General features: G+C 38.6%; 1 protein-coding gene across 3 annotated transcripts in view; it reads right to left on the bottom strand.

Annotated features, from left to right (window-relative positions):
- The window catches only part of LOC127451878 (cAMP-dependent protein kinase type I-beta regulatory subunit), a 98,413-nt gene that overhangs the window by 22,265 nt on the left and 58,909 nt on the right, over nt 1–17,239 (bottom strand). For all 3 annotated transcript variants that reach the window (XM_051716912.1, XM_051716913.1, XM_051716911.1), the window contains exon 8: nt 8,584–8,644. In XM_051716912.1, coding sequence (XP_051572872.1) covers nt 8,584–8,644 — 61 coding nt within the window. The remainder of the gene's footprint in view (nt 1–8,583; nt 8,645–17,239) is intronic.

Raw genomic sequence — 17,239 nt, 5'->3', positions numbered from 1 at the left:
AATGGGCATGTAAGGGGGCTCTATAGCACCCCCATTTTCACCTACAATCACCAAAATTGGTACATATATAGATCTCATCAAGCCAAACAACTTTCATACTCACAGTCATTAGCTCCACCCAACAGGAAGACGTCTATTTTGGATTTTCTGAAAATCGCAGGCTAAATGTAGATGCAAAATTGCGAATGGATTTTTGACTCTGAAATAGCCCTCTTATGTTTACATGAATTGCTTAACAATTCTTTAGAATAATGTCAAGACACTGCTGATGTAAATTTGTAAAGGGATAATTGATATGTTAAATACTGTTGTCATGGCAACACATTAATTGTTATTATTCCTTTCTTCCTATATTTGGATGTTTTTGAGGCACTTGGCATGCTTAAAATTTCATGTAACTTTGCACACACATCAGAGTTGTTGGCCATTAGGACTGGGAAAAAGTTCATGCATGGATGTGGGGGGGGGCTCTGTAGTGCCCCATTAAAATGCATTTAAAATGGGCATGCAAGACGGTCTGTGTAGCACCCCCACTTTCACCTACAGTCACCAAAATTGGTACATATATAGTTCTCATCAAGCCGGACATCTTTGTTAATTATAGCTATTAGCTCTGCCCAACAGGAGGTGGGCCATTTTGGATTTTTTGAATATTGCAGTCTCTGACATTTAAATACTCCTCCTAGGTGATTCATGAGACTGTCACCACATTTAGACAGCATTATGACAAGACATTGAAGATGTTAAATTGTGAACATATTTCGGATATATCGAACGGTGTTGCCATGGCGAGGCATTAAATTAATGGCGAAAAATGGGAAACAGGAAGTGTCACATATCTTCTGTGCAATGTGTGATTTAGATCAAAATGTATATTTATGTTTAGTCTTGTGGGCTAATCACATGGATGTGACTATTTTGGCTCATGGTCATAGCGCCACCAACTGGCAGCAGGAAGTGTGGCTCTTAAAACAGATTATTAAATAGTCCCCTTATATTTACCCAAATAGCTTCAAATTTGTTTAGAATAATGTCAAATGCATGTGTCCACCTTGCATTGTTCTCCGAAAGCATGGTGCTTGAGCCTGTCATCTCAGCTTGCAGCTATATTATAGTGTGGAGACCCTATTGTTCTTCTAAGGATTCTTCTTCTTTTCAAAGTTTTTGGTAATTTTGGGGTACTTAACATGCATGAAAACTCTTGAAAGTTTGCACACACATCAAAATCGTCAGCCATTAGGGCTGGGCAAAGTTGCAGGGGGACTCTGTAGCGGCCCCTTGAAAATGGGCATGTATGGGGAGCTCTGTAGCAACCCCATTTTCACCTACAGTCACCAAAATTGATACATTGGTTCACACTGACAGTCATAAGCTCCGCCCAACAAGAAGTCGGCCATTTGGGATTGTTTGAAAAATGCATGCTCTGGAATTTGAAATACTCCTCCTAGGGGATTCATGTTACAGGTACCATATGTGGGCGACATCATGCCAAGACATTAAAGATGCTAAATTGTGAACAGATTTTTGATATATTGAATGGTGTTGCAATGGCGACGCGATAAATTAACGTCAAAAAATGGGAAACAGAATGTGTCCCATATCTTCTGCATGCATCATGTGATTTACATAAAAATTGAGTCGTACGTTTGGCCTTGCGGGCTGATCACATTGATGTGGCTAATGTGGGTAACAGTCGTAGCGCCACCAACTGGTGGAAGGAAGTGTGGCACTTTTAACAGACTTTGAAATATCCCTCTTATATTTACCTGAATTGCTTCAAATATATTTTAGAATAATGTCAAGACAGTGCAGATTTAAAATTATGAAGGGATTCTTGATATCTTAAATAGAGTTGCCATGGCAACGCATTAATTGTCATTATTCCTTTTTATGTATATTCACGTTTTTGAGGTATTTCATGAATGGCATGAATTTTCATAATATTTTGCACACACACCAAAGTTGTCGGCCATTAGGCCTGGGCAAAAGTTAACACATGGGCATGGCCTGGGACCTCTGTAGTGCCACCTTTTGACAAAAGTGGTGGGGTCAGTTTCTTCTACAGTCATCAAACTTGCAACATATATTGTTCTCATCAAGGTGGACAACTTTCAAAATTACAGTCATTAGCTCCGCCCAACAGTTAGTCGGCCATTTTGGATTGAATGTGCATTTTTTTTTTAATTGCAGGCCCTGAACTTTTGAATTCTCCTCCTAGGGGACTCATGTGACTGTAACCAAATTTAGGCAACCTAATGCCAAGACATTGAAGATACCAAACTGTTAAATTATTTTTTATATATCAAACGGTGTTGCCATGGCAAGGCAATAAATGAAGGGCAAAAATGTGAAACATGAATTTCCTTATATCATCTGTGTGCATTGTATGATTTTGATGAAAATTCAGCTGCATGTTTGGTAATGGGGCTAATCAAATTTATGTGGCTATTATGGGTCACGGTCATAGTGCCACCAACTGGTAGCAGTAAGGCAATTTTAACAGACTTTGAAATAGCCCTCTTGTGTTTACATGAATTGCTTCAAAATTCTTTAGAATAATGCTGGTGTAAAATTGTAAAGAGATATTTGAAATCTTAAATAGTGTTGCCATGGCAACACATTAATTGTTATTATTCCTTTCTTCCTATATTTGGGTGTAAACTTAAACGGTTGTAACTCATAAATGCTAGGAAGTACAGACCTAAGCCCGGTCTCTTTTTAAAGAAGACACTGGCAGTTTATTGTGCAAGTGAAAACAGTTTTTAAAGTGAAATAAAAAAAGTTTATTGTAAGGAAAATGTACTGCAAAAACTTTTTATTTATTTTTTTACATTAAAAATATACTAAAAATTTCAACTGAAATTTAAAAATATTAGAAAATCACAGCCACATATCTAGTCCAGATCTGATCCAAATCTTAGGTCGATATATAAAAAAAATGACCTTTTGGTGGCAGTTTTTATTCAGACGCAGAGACAGAAATGTCCAGTAGAGGACAGCCAAGCTCCATTGATGAATAATTCCCAAAAGACCATATATGCACAATTATCTAAGTAAACTCAGTAGGAATTGGCATAAAGATGCAATATGAATTTGAGAACAATTATATAAAAAGATCAGTTATATGAAAGCTTTTTCTTAGTCTTTTTGTTTTTTCTTCGTAAAATGCCATTAAGGTGGGACAGTAAGATATAAAGTTTGGGATCTAAACAAAACTAATGTTAGAAACACCTTTCAAACCACATGTGAAGTGACAACATTTTATAAGATGTTTACAAGATTAGAAATATTATAACTTAATATTTAACCAATACAATAACTGGTTATAATGTAAGTGATGTTGGCAGTTGGAGCCAGCAACAATTTTCATTTTCAACAAATGTATTGTATTTTTCTGCCATAAATTATACAAGATAATTCCTCTGTATCGCTCAAAATGATCACATGGTTGATGTTGCTGAGAAAGGCCAGCCCATGAAACCATGGAAACCTCACATTATTGCCTAAACAGAATGAAGATTATTGTATTAATAAGAATAACAAGTAAGGTCCAATGCCCGTTTGCCTAAAACACCTTACGTTTTTCCCTTAAATATAACACTAGAAGTGTGATTTTACTTTTCCTAAGGAAATGACATGAGGGTGTTGAATATATAATTCCTTATACACTTCTCTTAGCTAAGGGAAACCGTTAAGGGATTTACTAAAGTGAGCAAGGTTTTACCATAATAAAATTCTACTGTTACCATGGATACAACATGTTCCTACCTACTTTCAGAAGATTGGAAATGTCCCAACCAATATTTGGGCAATTTTACCACATAGAAAATACTTTCACTTTATACTATGTATTTATTTTCATTTAAATGACTATTAAACTTTCTCACTATCATTATTGATATGTAAATGATTGTCCAACCTCTTCTGAAGTGGTGAATAAATGCACAAGGGGAGCGTTGTCACGTGAAAACTGTTCCTTTTCTCAGCAATTTTCAGGCTGTACCACAGTCGTTTGTAATTACTACATAAAGAGTTTTTTGCGGATTTCCATATGTACGATGTACAATCCTGAAAATTAATAGATTCAAACACTTTTTTGAGTTCATATCTTTCCTGTGTAAGTAAAAAAAATCATTCTGAGTTTTACATGCAGACCAATTAATGAAGGATTCTACTTTTACAGCCGGTAAGAGCCCTCTTGAGAAAGACACCTTTGAATTTTAATGACTGTGTGAGGTAAGGGGTGGATGGTGGTGCAAGATGCCAAGATGCTTGTTTAACTGTGCAAAGAACTGATTGCCATTCTAAATTAAGAATATTAGTGGTGGTCAGTAAGACTGTAAGATACACTATATTGCCAAAAGTATTCGCTCACCCATCCAAATAATTGAATTCAGGTGTTCCAATCACTTCCATGGTCACAGGTGTATAAAATGAAGCACCTAGGCATGCAGACTGCTTCTACAAACATTTGTGAAAGAATGGGCCGCTCTCAGGAGCTCAGTGAATTCCAGCGTGGTACTGTGATAGGATGCCACCTGTGCAACAAGTCCAGTCGTGAAATTTCCTTGCTACTAAATATTCCACAGTCAACTGTCAGTGGTATTATAACAAAGTGAAAGTGATTGGGAATGACAGCAACTCAGCCACGAAGTGGTAGGCCACGTAAAATGACAGAGCAGGGTCAGCGGATGCTGAGGCGCATAGTGCGCAGAGGTCGCCAACTTTCTGCAGAGTCAGTCGCTACAGACCTCCAAAGTTCATGTGGCCTTCAGATTAGCTCAAGAACAGTGCGTAGAGAGCTTCATGGAATGGGTTTCCATGGCCGAGCAGCTGCATCCAAGCCATACATCACCAAGTGCAATGCAAAGCGTCGGATGCAGTGGTGTAAAGCACGCCGCCACTGGACTCTAGAGCAGTGGAGACGCGTTCTCTGGAGTGACGAATCACGCTTCTCCATCTGGCAATCTGATGGACGAGTCTGGGTTTGGCGGTTGCCAGGAGAACGGTACTTGTCTGACTGCATTGTGCCAACTGTGAAGTTTGGTGGAGGAGGGATTATGGTGTGGGGTTGTTTTTCAGGAGCTGGGCTTGGCCCCTTAGTTCCAGTGAAAGGAACTCTGAATGCTTCAGCATACCAAGAGATTTTGGACAATTCCATGCTCCCAACTTTGTGGGAACAGTTTGGGGATGGCCCCTTCCTGTTCCAACATGACTGCACACCAATGCACAAAGCAAGGTCCATAAAGACATGGATGAGCGAGTTTGGTGTGGAAGAACTTGACTGGCCTGCACAGAGTCCTGACCTCAACCCGATAGAGCAGCTTTGGGATGAATTTGAGCGAAGACTGTGAGCCAGGCCTTCTCGTCCAACATCAGTGTCTGACCTCACAAATGCGCTTCTGGAAGAATGGTCAAAAATTCCCATAAACACACTCCTAAACCTTGTGGAAAGCCTTCCCAGAATAGTTGAAGCTGTTATAGCTGCAAAGGGTGGGCTGACGTCATATTAAACCCTATGGATTAAGAATGGGATGTCACTTAAGTTCATATGCGTCTAAAGGCAGGTGAGCGAATACTTTTGGCAATATAGTGTATATAACCTATATACATCTTCATGATATATCGCAAATGAACCTGCATCATGATTTTAATGCATCCATTTATACAGTTTACAAAGATGCAGAGAGAAGAAAATACTAGGCACATTTCTGTGTGTCTGTTCCTATTAGATTGCCCACCAGCTTGTTGGCGATTTCCCATATTATGTGATGGACAAATATGTACTACTGCAATAGTTTTTCTATCACAAAATAATTTGCCTTGACGTACTGTACTCTTCAATTGGTTATATAAACTAAGCCATCTTGTTTTTTTGAAAACATTTAACTTCCCAACCTCAAGGTTTACTTAGAAAATGGCACTTATGGGGCTTTATGCAACACTTAACGTGTTTTAAGACAACAGACTTTAAAATAGTCCTCTAATATTTACCCAGATTGCTTCAAAATGGTTTAGAATAATGGAAATGGACCAGTTGCGCTTGGGCCTGTCATTGCTGCTTGCAACTATATTTATTAATTATTCTGCTTATTGAAAAGCATATGCAGGACTGCTAAAAACGACATGGAAGGTGCATCTGCTGTGGCATGTACTAGGGATGGGATGATACGGTTATCTCATGATTCGGTTGATATACAATATGAGGTTCACGATTCGAAATAATCTCGATTTGATATAACACTTAAATGACAAAATACAGAACTTTTTTATTTTCTGAAAAAATGTTTGAGAAAAATGCACATTATAAATTCTCATCAAAATAAAGTTCTTTAATACACAATATAAATGCTCAAAGTTGAGAAATATACATTTCTCTATAAGTAAACAATAATGGGCTACATTCAGGCTGATCAGGTGCAGAAAAAAGCAATAGAACTAAACAGAACCTGTCCTGAAAAAAGTATGCAAAAGTGTATATTTATTCTGTCATTATTTTTTTATCATTCTAATCAAAATTTACTTTTGTAAAAATAAAAAAATTCTACATTAAATTAATTAATATTATATCATGAAATCGTATTCATAATAATGATATGAGCTATCACTGTTTGAAATAATGTGTACAACTTACAAGTAATAACACTGAGTTTAAATTCATTTGTATAAGAAATGCTAAAAAGGTACTGTCACCTAAAGAGTTCAACGAGAGTCTCACAGTGTTCCGGTTCAGCAAACATTAACACGAATCTCTCGGTTTCTTTAGCGCACCCATGCTGCATGAGATTCAAATTAATATTTATTTTTAGTTTTTTATCTGACTGTAAACAGAAAGAATATTAAGACACATTATTCATTGAAAGTGGAGTGCGCCTCATCTTTCATGGACACACATTACACGGAGGAAACAATTTGTTTTAATCTCAAACACTTTTCATCAAAACAAGGTGATTTTCCAGGTGTTCCAGTTCGTACATTTCTAAAAGCTAAATTCAAACATTTTAAGCACTTTAAGGAGCTTGTGTGAACCCTGTAAACAGTGTAGAAAAAAGCACAGTAGGGGTATAATCAAGCAACTGAGAGATTATGATGTTTGATGGGTAATTTCATTTATGATCAAATGGACAGAAAACAATATTGGAAACTTTGAAATGTTGAGTTTTGCCACGATATGGTTTGTCATTTTTTTGGTTCATGATATATTGAAATTCGATATATCGTCCCATCCCTAGCATACACTATATACCACATAAAGGAGCGCCAACAGTGTGCAAAAAACATGCATTCCTTTTCACTATATTTTTTGTGACGAGTCAAAGCATATATATTTTAGAACAGATTTTGTGCTAAATCTTTACACAAATTTGGGCAACAAGCCATCTTAATTTGCAAAAGATTTGCACCCCTTTGCTGTTGCTGAAAAATTGAGATGCATCGAGAAACGGATTGTGGTTCTAATCATGAATCGTCCTACACACAGACCTAACTTATCAAAAAGTAACAAAGTTGTTACTTCTCATTGTGAAAATGTACTCAGAAGTGTTTGTTTAAAGCTAGTTTTTGCATGAGGAAGCCATGCTTTTGAAGTGTGAAGACCTCACAAAACATTGTCAAGGAATTCTAACTGATTTCGCCACAATCGTAAAAATCTAAAACAAACAAAAACATTCCCCCCTCAAAGCGAGAAGACGAGCAAACAAAAAAGGTTTGATGAGTAAGAGAGGTGGGTATTTGAAGACAGGCCGTGACAGGGCTGTGAAACGGAGAACACAGAGAGAAAAAAAACAGAGGAAACTGATAGGAGGAGTGTGTTTGTTCAGGCATTTAATAACCCCATTTAGAGCGGCGAGTGACCTCAGGGTGCTGAAGGACGGAGGGTCACTGCCGAACTGACCATCTTAATGTTCTTCTCTCTCCTCTTGGTCTCTCCCACCAAACAAAACTGCTGGAATGCAAGTCAGGGTGGAACCAGCATTGCGTGCAGCAGCGGTGTCTGTCAATCAAGAGCTACACTCTTTAAAATAAAGGCTCTAAAATGGTTTTCAGCAGCATGTTAGGTTATGTGGTTTGATGAAGAATAATTTTTCCCTGCATAGAGATATTGAGTTCTTGAGGAGATTCCAGAAGTTCTTGATGGTACATTATATGTTTCAAATCATTGTATTGGATTCTGGGTTCTTAAAGGCACCAGCAAATTATGTTCTTTTAAGGAGCAATACAATAATAAGTTATTTGTGAAACATGATGTCATCAGGCCTTTTTGGTTTTAACTGCAACATGTATTTTTAAAAATTGGCACAGGGATCTAGAAATTCTTAAATTATTTACATTCAGTGAGCCTCATTTATGAAACATGACCATTCTTATGTAAATTGTTGTTCTACCTTGTGATTTTGCTTCATGAATGAGGTGTTCGCATTCATTTATGGTTAAAACTGTGAAATCTTTTATTTACATGTGGCTAAAAGTGATTTTGATGATGAGTGAATGTGGGTAAAAAAATTTAATCTGGTCTAGAAAACAGTCTATTGCATCTCAGCATGGTGAAGTATCTTTTGTTGTGAAGTACCTTTTATCACTTACCAAGTATAGACACCTTACTGAGAAACTCTTCATACATCTTCCTCTTCCTCAACGTGCTTCCCTGAAAAAAACATTGAAATAACAGTTAGAAGACACATGGAGGACACGCTTCAGGCACTGTAACAGAAACTCCTGCCCTCTAATCAAATTGTATGGAACAAGAATAAGAAACACTGCACTGAAAACAAAGCCAGGGGACTTTCCTCAAACATGGAGCTCAAGAAACAGTATAAACATCCAGATTAAAGGAACGTTTTGGCTTTCTTCTTCTTTGTTCTAAGTCTTGTCTTTATTAAGCTCTGTTTCTCTCTAATTCTCAAATAAAACAAAATACCCTATTGATCTCACATGTGTCTCCTCTAGAGTTTTAGAGTCTCCAAAACTGTGCTCAAATCTGCCATGAATCTAAAGTCTGCAATCTAAAGTAAGAGATTTCAATATGAACTCAAACATTTCTCACCAAATTCTTCAAAGATCTCTCATAAGGAATTTTAAGAGAAACATCTTAGACAAAGTTAATACATGAAACATAACTCCAACGCCAAAATGTATTAAGTAAACCTCCTGCAAATGACTGACCGTGAAGATCTTCTCTCTGACGAGGTCAGGGACCTCTCCACCGCTGGTTTTTGAGAAGAAGATACAAAAAAACATCAGTCCTCCAGTCATAGAAGTGAGGTGTGACATCATGATCTACAACATTCTGGCAAGTGCTGGTCAGGCTTAACGGATTCATTAGTTCACCAACATTTCTCAAATAAACAGTTTATTATCTATAAAGACAGGCTCAATGAAACTTTACTTTTCTAGCCCGGCAGAAAATGTTGTTGCTCTTTCGTTGGTTGATCTTTCATTACTAAAGAAACTTAATGGCATATCAATTTTGTCTCAAAAACAAAAACAAATGAGAAAATTGTTGAAATATAGTAAGAGTATAGAGATATAAAAATAAATGTGGGCCGCATAGTTCAGATCATTTGGTCTTGGATGAATTTGGTGAGAAATGTTTGACTCTGACTTTTGATTGCAGACTTTTGTATCTTGGCAAACTTGACCACAGTTTGAGATATTGTTGAGATTTCTTCCGAAACTCAAGAGGAGACATGTGGCTAAAGATACAGACAAAATAGGCTCCTGCTAGACACTGCTTTGGACATGGAATATAACACATTTTATACAGCTTTATGAATAACTAACATCTTTAATTGACTGCAGCCACACACATAAGCAAAACATGTATTGTCTTAATTAAGAGCAGCTCAGCATAGCTGAACTGTGAGAGTCTGTCTCCCTTCTCACAGAATTTTGTATGTGTGTGTGCACATTTCAGAGCAAGTTTGCATTATAAATGCATGTTTGCATAAGAAAGAGAAGACAACATCAAAAGTGAAAGATCAACGAAGAGACGACCTGACAGACAAATCTAAATTCATCCCTTGTCAACCTCTGTGTAAAGAACAGTTACCATGGAGGCTTGTGGGGCATTAGAAATATTCATTTATTCATTCCCACAATATACACACACACACACGCACACACCCACCCACACACGCACACACACTCTACAAGCAGCAACACTGCTGGTACTGCTACAGATGGAGCACTTGATTCAGATTAATCCACTAAGTGAGACATTACGTGTTTAGTTAAAGAATGCCAAAGGTTGGAAAGTTTGGTTTAGTTTGAGTATGCCAACGGCACAATGGTCAAGAGTTTCAATCTGAAATGCCATAGCATTCAAATAAAGTGGCAGAGAGGGGGCTTGTCATTTAAAGGGATAGTTCACAATTTAATTTACTTACATGTTGCTCCAAATTTTTCAAATTTCCTTTATCTGTGGAACAAAAATAGAGCTATTTTCTATTTTTTAAATGAAAATTAATGGGGGCGGACTCAGTCGAGCTCCAAAAATGACAAAAATAAATAAACAATTATATATATATATATATATATATATATATATATATATATATATATATATATATATATGGATAGATAGATATATACAGTCATGTGTAAAAGAAAGTACACCCTCCTTGAATTCTATGGTTTTACATATCAGGACATAATAAAGATCATCTGGGCCTTAGCAGGTCTTAAAATTAGGTAAATACAACCTCAGATGAACAACAACACATGACATATTACACCGTGTCATGATTTATTTAACAAAAATACAGCCAAAATGGGAAGTCATGTGTGAAAAACTAAGCACACCTTATGATTCAGTAGCTTGTAGATCCATCTTTAGCAGCAATAACTTCAAGTAGTCGTTTTCTGTATGATTTTATCAGTCTCTCACATCGTTGTGGAGGAATTTTGGCCCACTCTTCTTTACAACGTTGCTTCAGTTCATTGAGGTTTGTGGGCATTTGTTTATGCACAGCTCTCTTAAGGTCCCGCCACAGCATTTCAATCGGGTTGAGGTCTGGACTTTGACTGGGCCATTGCAACACCTTGATTCTTTTCTTTTTCAGCCATTCTGTTGTAGATTTGCTTGTGTGCTTGGGATCGTTGTCCTGTTGCATGACCCAATTTCGGCCAAGCTTTAGCTGTCAGACAGATGGCCTCACATTTGACTCCAGAATACTTTGGTATACAGAGGAGTTCATGGTCGACTCAATGACTGCAAGATGCCCAGGTCCTGTGGCTGCAAAACAAGCCCAAATCATCACCCCTCCACCACCGTGCTTGACAGTTGGTATGAGGTGTTTGTGCTGATATGCTGTGTTTGGTTTTCACCAAACGTGGCGCTGTGCATTATGGCCAAACATCTCCACTTTTGTCTCGTTTGTCCAAAGGACATTGTTCCAGAAGTCTTGTGGTTTGTTCAGATGCAACTTTGCAAACCTAAGCCATGCTGCCATGTTCTTTTTAGAGAGAAGCAGCTTTCTCCTGGCAACCCTTCCAAACAAACCATACTTGTTCAGTCTTTTTCTAATTGTACTGTCATGAACTTTAACATTTAACATGCTAACTGAGGCCTGTAGAGTCTGAGATGTAACTCTTGGGTGTTTAGCAATTTCTCTGAGCATTGCACGGTCTGAGCTTGGGGTGAATTTGCTGGGATGTCCACTCCTGGGAAGATTGGCAACTGTATTGAATGTTTTCCACTTGTGAATAATCTTTCTCATTGTGGAATGATGGACTTTCAATTGTTTGGAAATGGCCTTATAACCCTTCCCAGATAGATGGGCGGCAGCAACAATTGCTTCTCTAAGATCATTGCTTATGTCTTTCCTCCTTGGCACTGTGTTAACACACACCTAAATGCTCCAGACCAGCAAACTGCTGAAACTTCGGCTTTTATAGAGGTGATCACACTTGCTGATTATCAGTTAATCAAGGGCATTTGATTAGCAGCACCTGACTACTACTTAGCCTCTTAATTCCTATGGAAGCAGTAAGGGTGTACTTAGTTTTTCACACATGGCTTCTCCATTTTGGCTTTATTTTTGTTAAATAAATTATGACACAGTGTAATATGTCATGTGTTGTTGTTCATCTGAGGATGTATTTACCTAATTTTAAGACCTGCTAAGGACCAGATGATTTTTTATTATGTCCTGGTACGTAAAACCATAGAATTCAAGGAGGGTGTACTTTCTTTTTCACATGACTGTATATCTCTATCTATACAGTGGATATAAAAAGTCTACACACCCCTGTTAAAACAGCAGGTTTTTGTGATGTAAAAAATCAAACAAAGATAAATCATATCAGACTTTTTGCACCTTCAATGTAAAAATTAAGACACATTTAAGAAAAACAAAGAAAAAAACTTAGAATAACCTAACTGCATAAGTGTGAACTAATACGTAGTTGAAGCACCCTTTGATTTTATTACAGCACTCAGTCTGTTTGGATAAGAGTCTATTAGCTTGGCACATCTTGACTTGGGAACATTTTCCCACTCTTCTTTGCAAAAATGTTCCAGATCTGTCAAATTGCGAGGGCATCTCCTGTGTACGGCCCTCTTCAGCCCCCCACAGATTTTCTACAGAATTCATGTCTGGGCTCTAGCTGGGCCATTCCAAAACATTAATCTTTTTTTGCTGAAGCCATTCTTTTGTTGATTTGGATGTGTGCTTTGGATCATTGTCATGCTGAAATGTGAAAGATCTCTTCATTTTCAGCTTTCTAGCAGATGCCAAAAGGTTCTGTGCCAAAATTGACTGGTACTTGGAGCTATTTATGATTCCCTCCACCTTCACTAAAGCCCCAGGTCCAGCTGAAGAAAAGCAGCCACAAAGCATGATTCTGCCACCACCATGCTTCACCATGGGTATGGTGTTCTTTTGCTGATGTGCTGTGTTGTTTTGTGCCAAACATACCTTTTACAGTTTTGGGCAAAAAGTTCAGTCTTGGTCTCATCAGACCATAACACATTTTTCCACGTGGTTTTGGGAGACTGGATAAAGGTTTTTGCGGGCTTGGATGTTTTTTCATCAGAAAAGGCTTGCATCTTGCCACCCTGCTCCATAGCCCGGACAGATGAAGAATACGGGACATAGTTGTCACATGTAGTGAGCAACCAGTACTTGCCAGAAAGAGCTGCAGCTCCTTTAATGTTGCTGTAGGCCTCTTGACAGCCTCCCTGACCAGTTTTCTCTTTGTCTTCTCATCAATTATAGATGGATGTCCTGTTCTTGATATGTCACTGTTGTGCCATACTTTCTCCACTTGTTGATGACTGTCTTCACTGTGTTCCATGGTATATCTAATGCCTTGGAATTTGTTTTGTAGCCCTCACCTGAGCGATACCTTTCAACAATGAGATCCCGTTGATGCTTTGTAAGCTCTTTGTGGCCCATGGCTCTTGTAGTTGCATGCAACCAAGAAGATGTCAGAAAAATCCTACAAGAACAGCTGAGATTTATTTGGAGTTAATCAGAGTCACTTCAGGTGAAGACAGGTGTGTACTATTTCACATGAGCTTGATGATTGGTTGATTCTGAACACAGCCACATACCCAATTATAAAAGGGAGTGCACACTTATGCAGTTAAGTTATTCTAAGTTTTTTTTTTTTTTCTCTGAAATGTGTCACTTTGGTTTTCAATGACATTGCATAGTTTGTCATTTTTACATTAAAGGTGCAAAAAGTCTGATATGATTTATCTTTGTTTCATTTTTTATGTGTGTAGACTTTTGATATCCACTGTGTGTGTATATATACACACACATACATGCATACGAAAAAAAAAGTATGTGAACTCTTTGGAATTAGCTGGTTTTCTGCATTAATTGGTCATAAAATGTGATCTCATCTTCATCAAAGTCAAAAGTATAGACAAACACAATGTTCTTAAGCTAACAACACACAAACAATTATAATCTTTTATGTCTTTATTGAACATCTGATTAAACATTCACAGTGCTGTGGAAAAAGTAAGTGACCCCTTGGATTTAATAACTAGTCAATCCTCCTTTGGCAGCAATAACCACAGCCACCCTGACATTATCCTATAGGATACCTTGATAAACTTGGGAATTCACTTTTTGATGATGGCAAGCGGTCCAGGCCGCGAAGCAGCAAAGCAGCCCCAAATCATACTCCCTCCTCCATAGTTCCCCATTGGGATGATTTGTTCATGTTGGTATGTGGTGCCCTTTTTACGCCATACGTAATGCTCTGTGTTCTTCCCAAAAAATTCAACCTTAACCTGAACACATCAGTCCACAAAACATTTTCCCAGTAGTGTTGTGGAGTGGCAAGGTTGTCTTTGGCAAACTTCAGGTGCACAGCATTGTTTTTGTTGGAAAGCAGTGGCTTCCTTCGTGGTGTCCTGCCATGGACACCATGCCTGTTTAATGTTTTTCATATAGGAGACTCATGTACAGAGATGTTCCAATGATTCCTTCAAGTCTTTAGCTGTCACTCTAGGGTTCTTTTTTAGCTCAGTGAACATTCTGCAGTGTGCCCTTTGAGTCATTTTGGCAGGACGGCCACTTCTAGGGACAGTAGACATAGTACTAAATTGTCTCCATTTATAGACAATTTGTCTAACTGTGGACAGATGAATATCTAAGCTCTTCGAGGTAACTTTGTAACCCTTTCCAGCTTTATGCAAAGCAACAATTCTTGACTGAAGGTCTTCTGAGATCTCTTTTTTGCAAGGCATGGTGCACGTCAACAGATGCTTCTTGAGAATAGCAAACTCAAAATGTTTGAGTGCTTTTTATAATTCAAAGTAGCTCTAACCCACACCTCCAATCTCATTTCATTAATTGGATGCCAGCTTTGCCAACTCTTGACCCTAATTAGCTTTTTTTTACATCATTAGCCTAGGGGTTCACATACTTTTTCCAAACAATATTGTGAATGTTTCAATGATGTATTCAGTATGTACAAGAACGATACAATAATTTGTGTTCTATCAGTTAAAACAGATTATGTTTGTTTATTATCAGAATCAGAATGAGCTTTATTGCCAAGTATGCTTACACACAAGAACTTTGTCATGGTGACAGAAGAATCCTGTGCAAAGAGAATAGATAAAATATACATATACAACACATACATACAAACACTGAAATATACATATAAACATATATATGTAAACAGTGAAATAAGAATAAAAAATAAGATACAACAGATAAATCTATAGAGGAAACTACAGAAGGGCAATATGTTTTTCAAATATGTTATATACAGATATACAGTTATGTGCAAGGTAATTTATTGTATTGTGCAGAAGAGGTGGGATATGTCAAATAAATATAAATGGAATATAAATATGCTCTGAGCTCTGTAGCGCTGGCTAGAGGGCAACAGTTCAAAAAGGTAGTGTGCTGGATAAATGAGGTCCAAAGCGATTTTTCGAGCCCTTTTCCTCACTTTGGAGGTGTACAGTTCTTGGAGGGTGGGAAGGTGAGAACCAATAATCTGCTCAGCAGTCCGGACTATCCTTTGAAGTCTTCTGGTGTCTGATTTGGTAGCTGAACCAAACCAGAGAGTTACTGAAGAGCAGCTGACTCAATGACTGCTGAGTAGAACTGGATCAGCAGTGCCTGTGACAGGTTAAACTTCCTCAGCTGGCAAAGGAAGTACAAGTACTCTGTTGGGCCTTTTTCACAATGGAGTCAATGTAGGTCTCCCACTTCAGGCCCTGTGAGATGGTAGTGCCACAGTGCTGTTTAGAATGATGAGTGGGGTTAATGTTGGGGTGTACTTCCTCCTAAATTCCCCTATCATCTCCACTGTTTTGAGCGTGTTCAGCTCAAGGTTGTTTTGAATGCACCAGTGAGCCAGCCATTCAACCTCCCTTCTGTATGCAGACTTGTTGTCATCTTGGATGAGGCCGATAACGTAGTGTCATCTGCAAACTTCAGGAGCTTGACAGAGAGGTCCTTGGTGGTGCAGTCATTTGTGTACAGGGAGGAGAGTAGTGGGGAGAGCACACATCCCTGTGGGGTACCAGTGCTGATTGTACACGTGCTGGAAGTTAATTTCCCAGTCTCACTAACTGCTGCCTATCTGTCAGAAAGCTGGTTATCCACTGACAGATAGAGGTGGGAACCGAGAGCTGGGTTAATTTATTATATAGGAGAGCAGGGATGATGGTGTTGAAAACATATATGATCCTTGCATAAGTCCCTGGTCTGTCTAGATGTTGCAGTATGTAATGCAGTCCTATATTGACTGCATCATCCACAGACCTATTAGCTTTATAGGCAAACTGCAGGGGCTCCAGAAAGGGTCCAGTGATGTCCTTCAGGTGGGTCAACACCAGTCTCTCAAATGACCTCACGACCACAGACGTCAGGGTGACAGGTCTGTAGTCATTAAGTCCTGAAATCATGGGGTTCTTTGAGACAGGGATGATGGTGGAGCATTTGAAGCAACTGGGAACTTCACACTGCTCCAGTGATGTGTTGAAGATCTGTGTGAAAATGTGGGCCAGCTGGTTAGCACAGGCTTTTAAACAAGTGGGTGAAACACTGTCTGGGCCCTGTGCTTTCCTTGTCTTTTGTTTCTGGAAGACCCGGCACACATCCTCTTCACAGATCTTAAGTGCAGGTTGAGTAGCAGGAGAGGGGAGGAAGGGGGTTGCAGGAGGTGCTGGTGTTTTTGTGAAGTGAAGGTCAGAGCGGGTGTGAAACTGGGCTTTACAAATCTACAGTAAAACACATTCAGGTCGTCAGCCAGTTGTTGATTCCATAGAGTGTTGGGGAATGGTGTCTTGTAGTTGGTAATGTCTTTCAGGTCTCTCCACACTGATGCAGGGTCATTAGCTTAAAATTGTTAGCTTCTTTTAGCCGCTCTACTCTCCTTTTTCAGTGTGTTTTTTGGCCTGATTATACAAGATTTTATCTACACTTCTGTAAGCATCCTCTTTTGCCTATCGAAGCTGCCTGAGTTTTGCCGTAAACCATGGTTTGTCATTGTTTTATGTTAAATAAGTCCTTGTAGGAATGCACATGTCCTCACAGAATCTGATATATGATGTCACAGTATTTGTGAGCTCGTCCAGGTCAGTGGCTGCAGCTTTAAAAACACTCCAATCAGTGCAGTCAAAACAGACTTGTAGTTCCAGCTCTGCTTCATTGGTCCTTCTCTTTACAGTCCTTGCTACAGGTTTAGCTGATTTTAGTTTCTGCCTGTAGGTTGGAAGAAGATGAACCAGTAATCAGAGAGTCCCAAAGCTGCTCAA

The sequence above is a fragment of the Myxocyprinus asiaticus genome, chromosome 14 (assembly GCF_019703515.2).
Source record: "Myxocyprinus asiaticus isolate MX2 ecotype Aquarium Trade chromosome 14, UBuf_Myxa_2, whole genome shotgun sequence".
Lineage (NCBI taxonomy): Eukaryota > Metazoa > Chordata > Actinopteri > Cypriniformes > Catostomidae > Myxocyprinus > Myxocyprinus asiaticus.
This window is presented reverse-complemented; position numbering and strand designations above follow the sequence as displayed.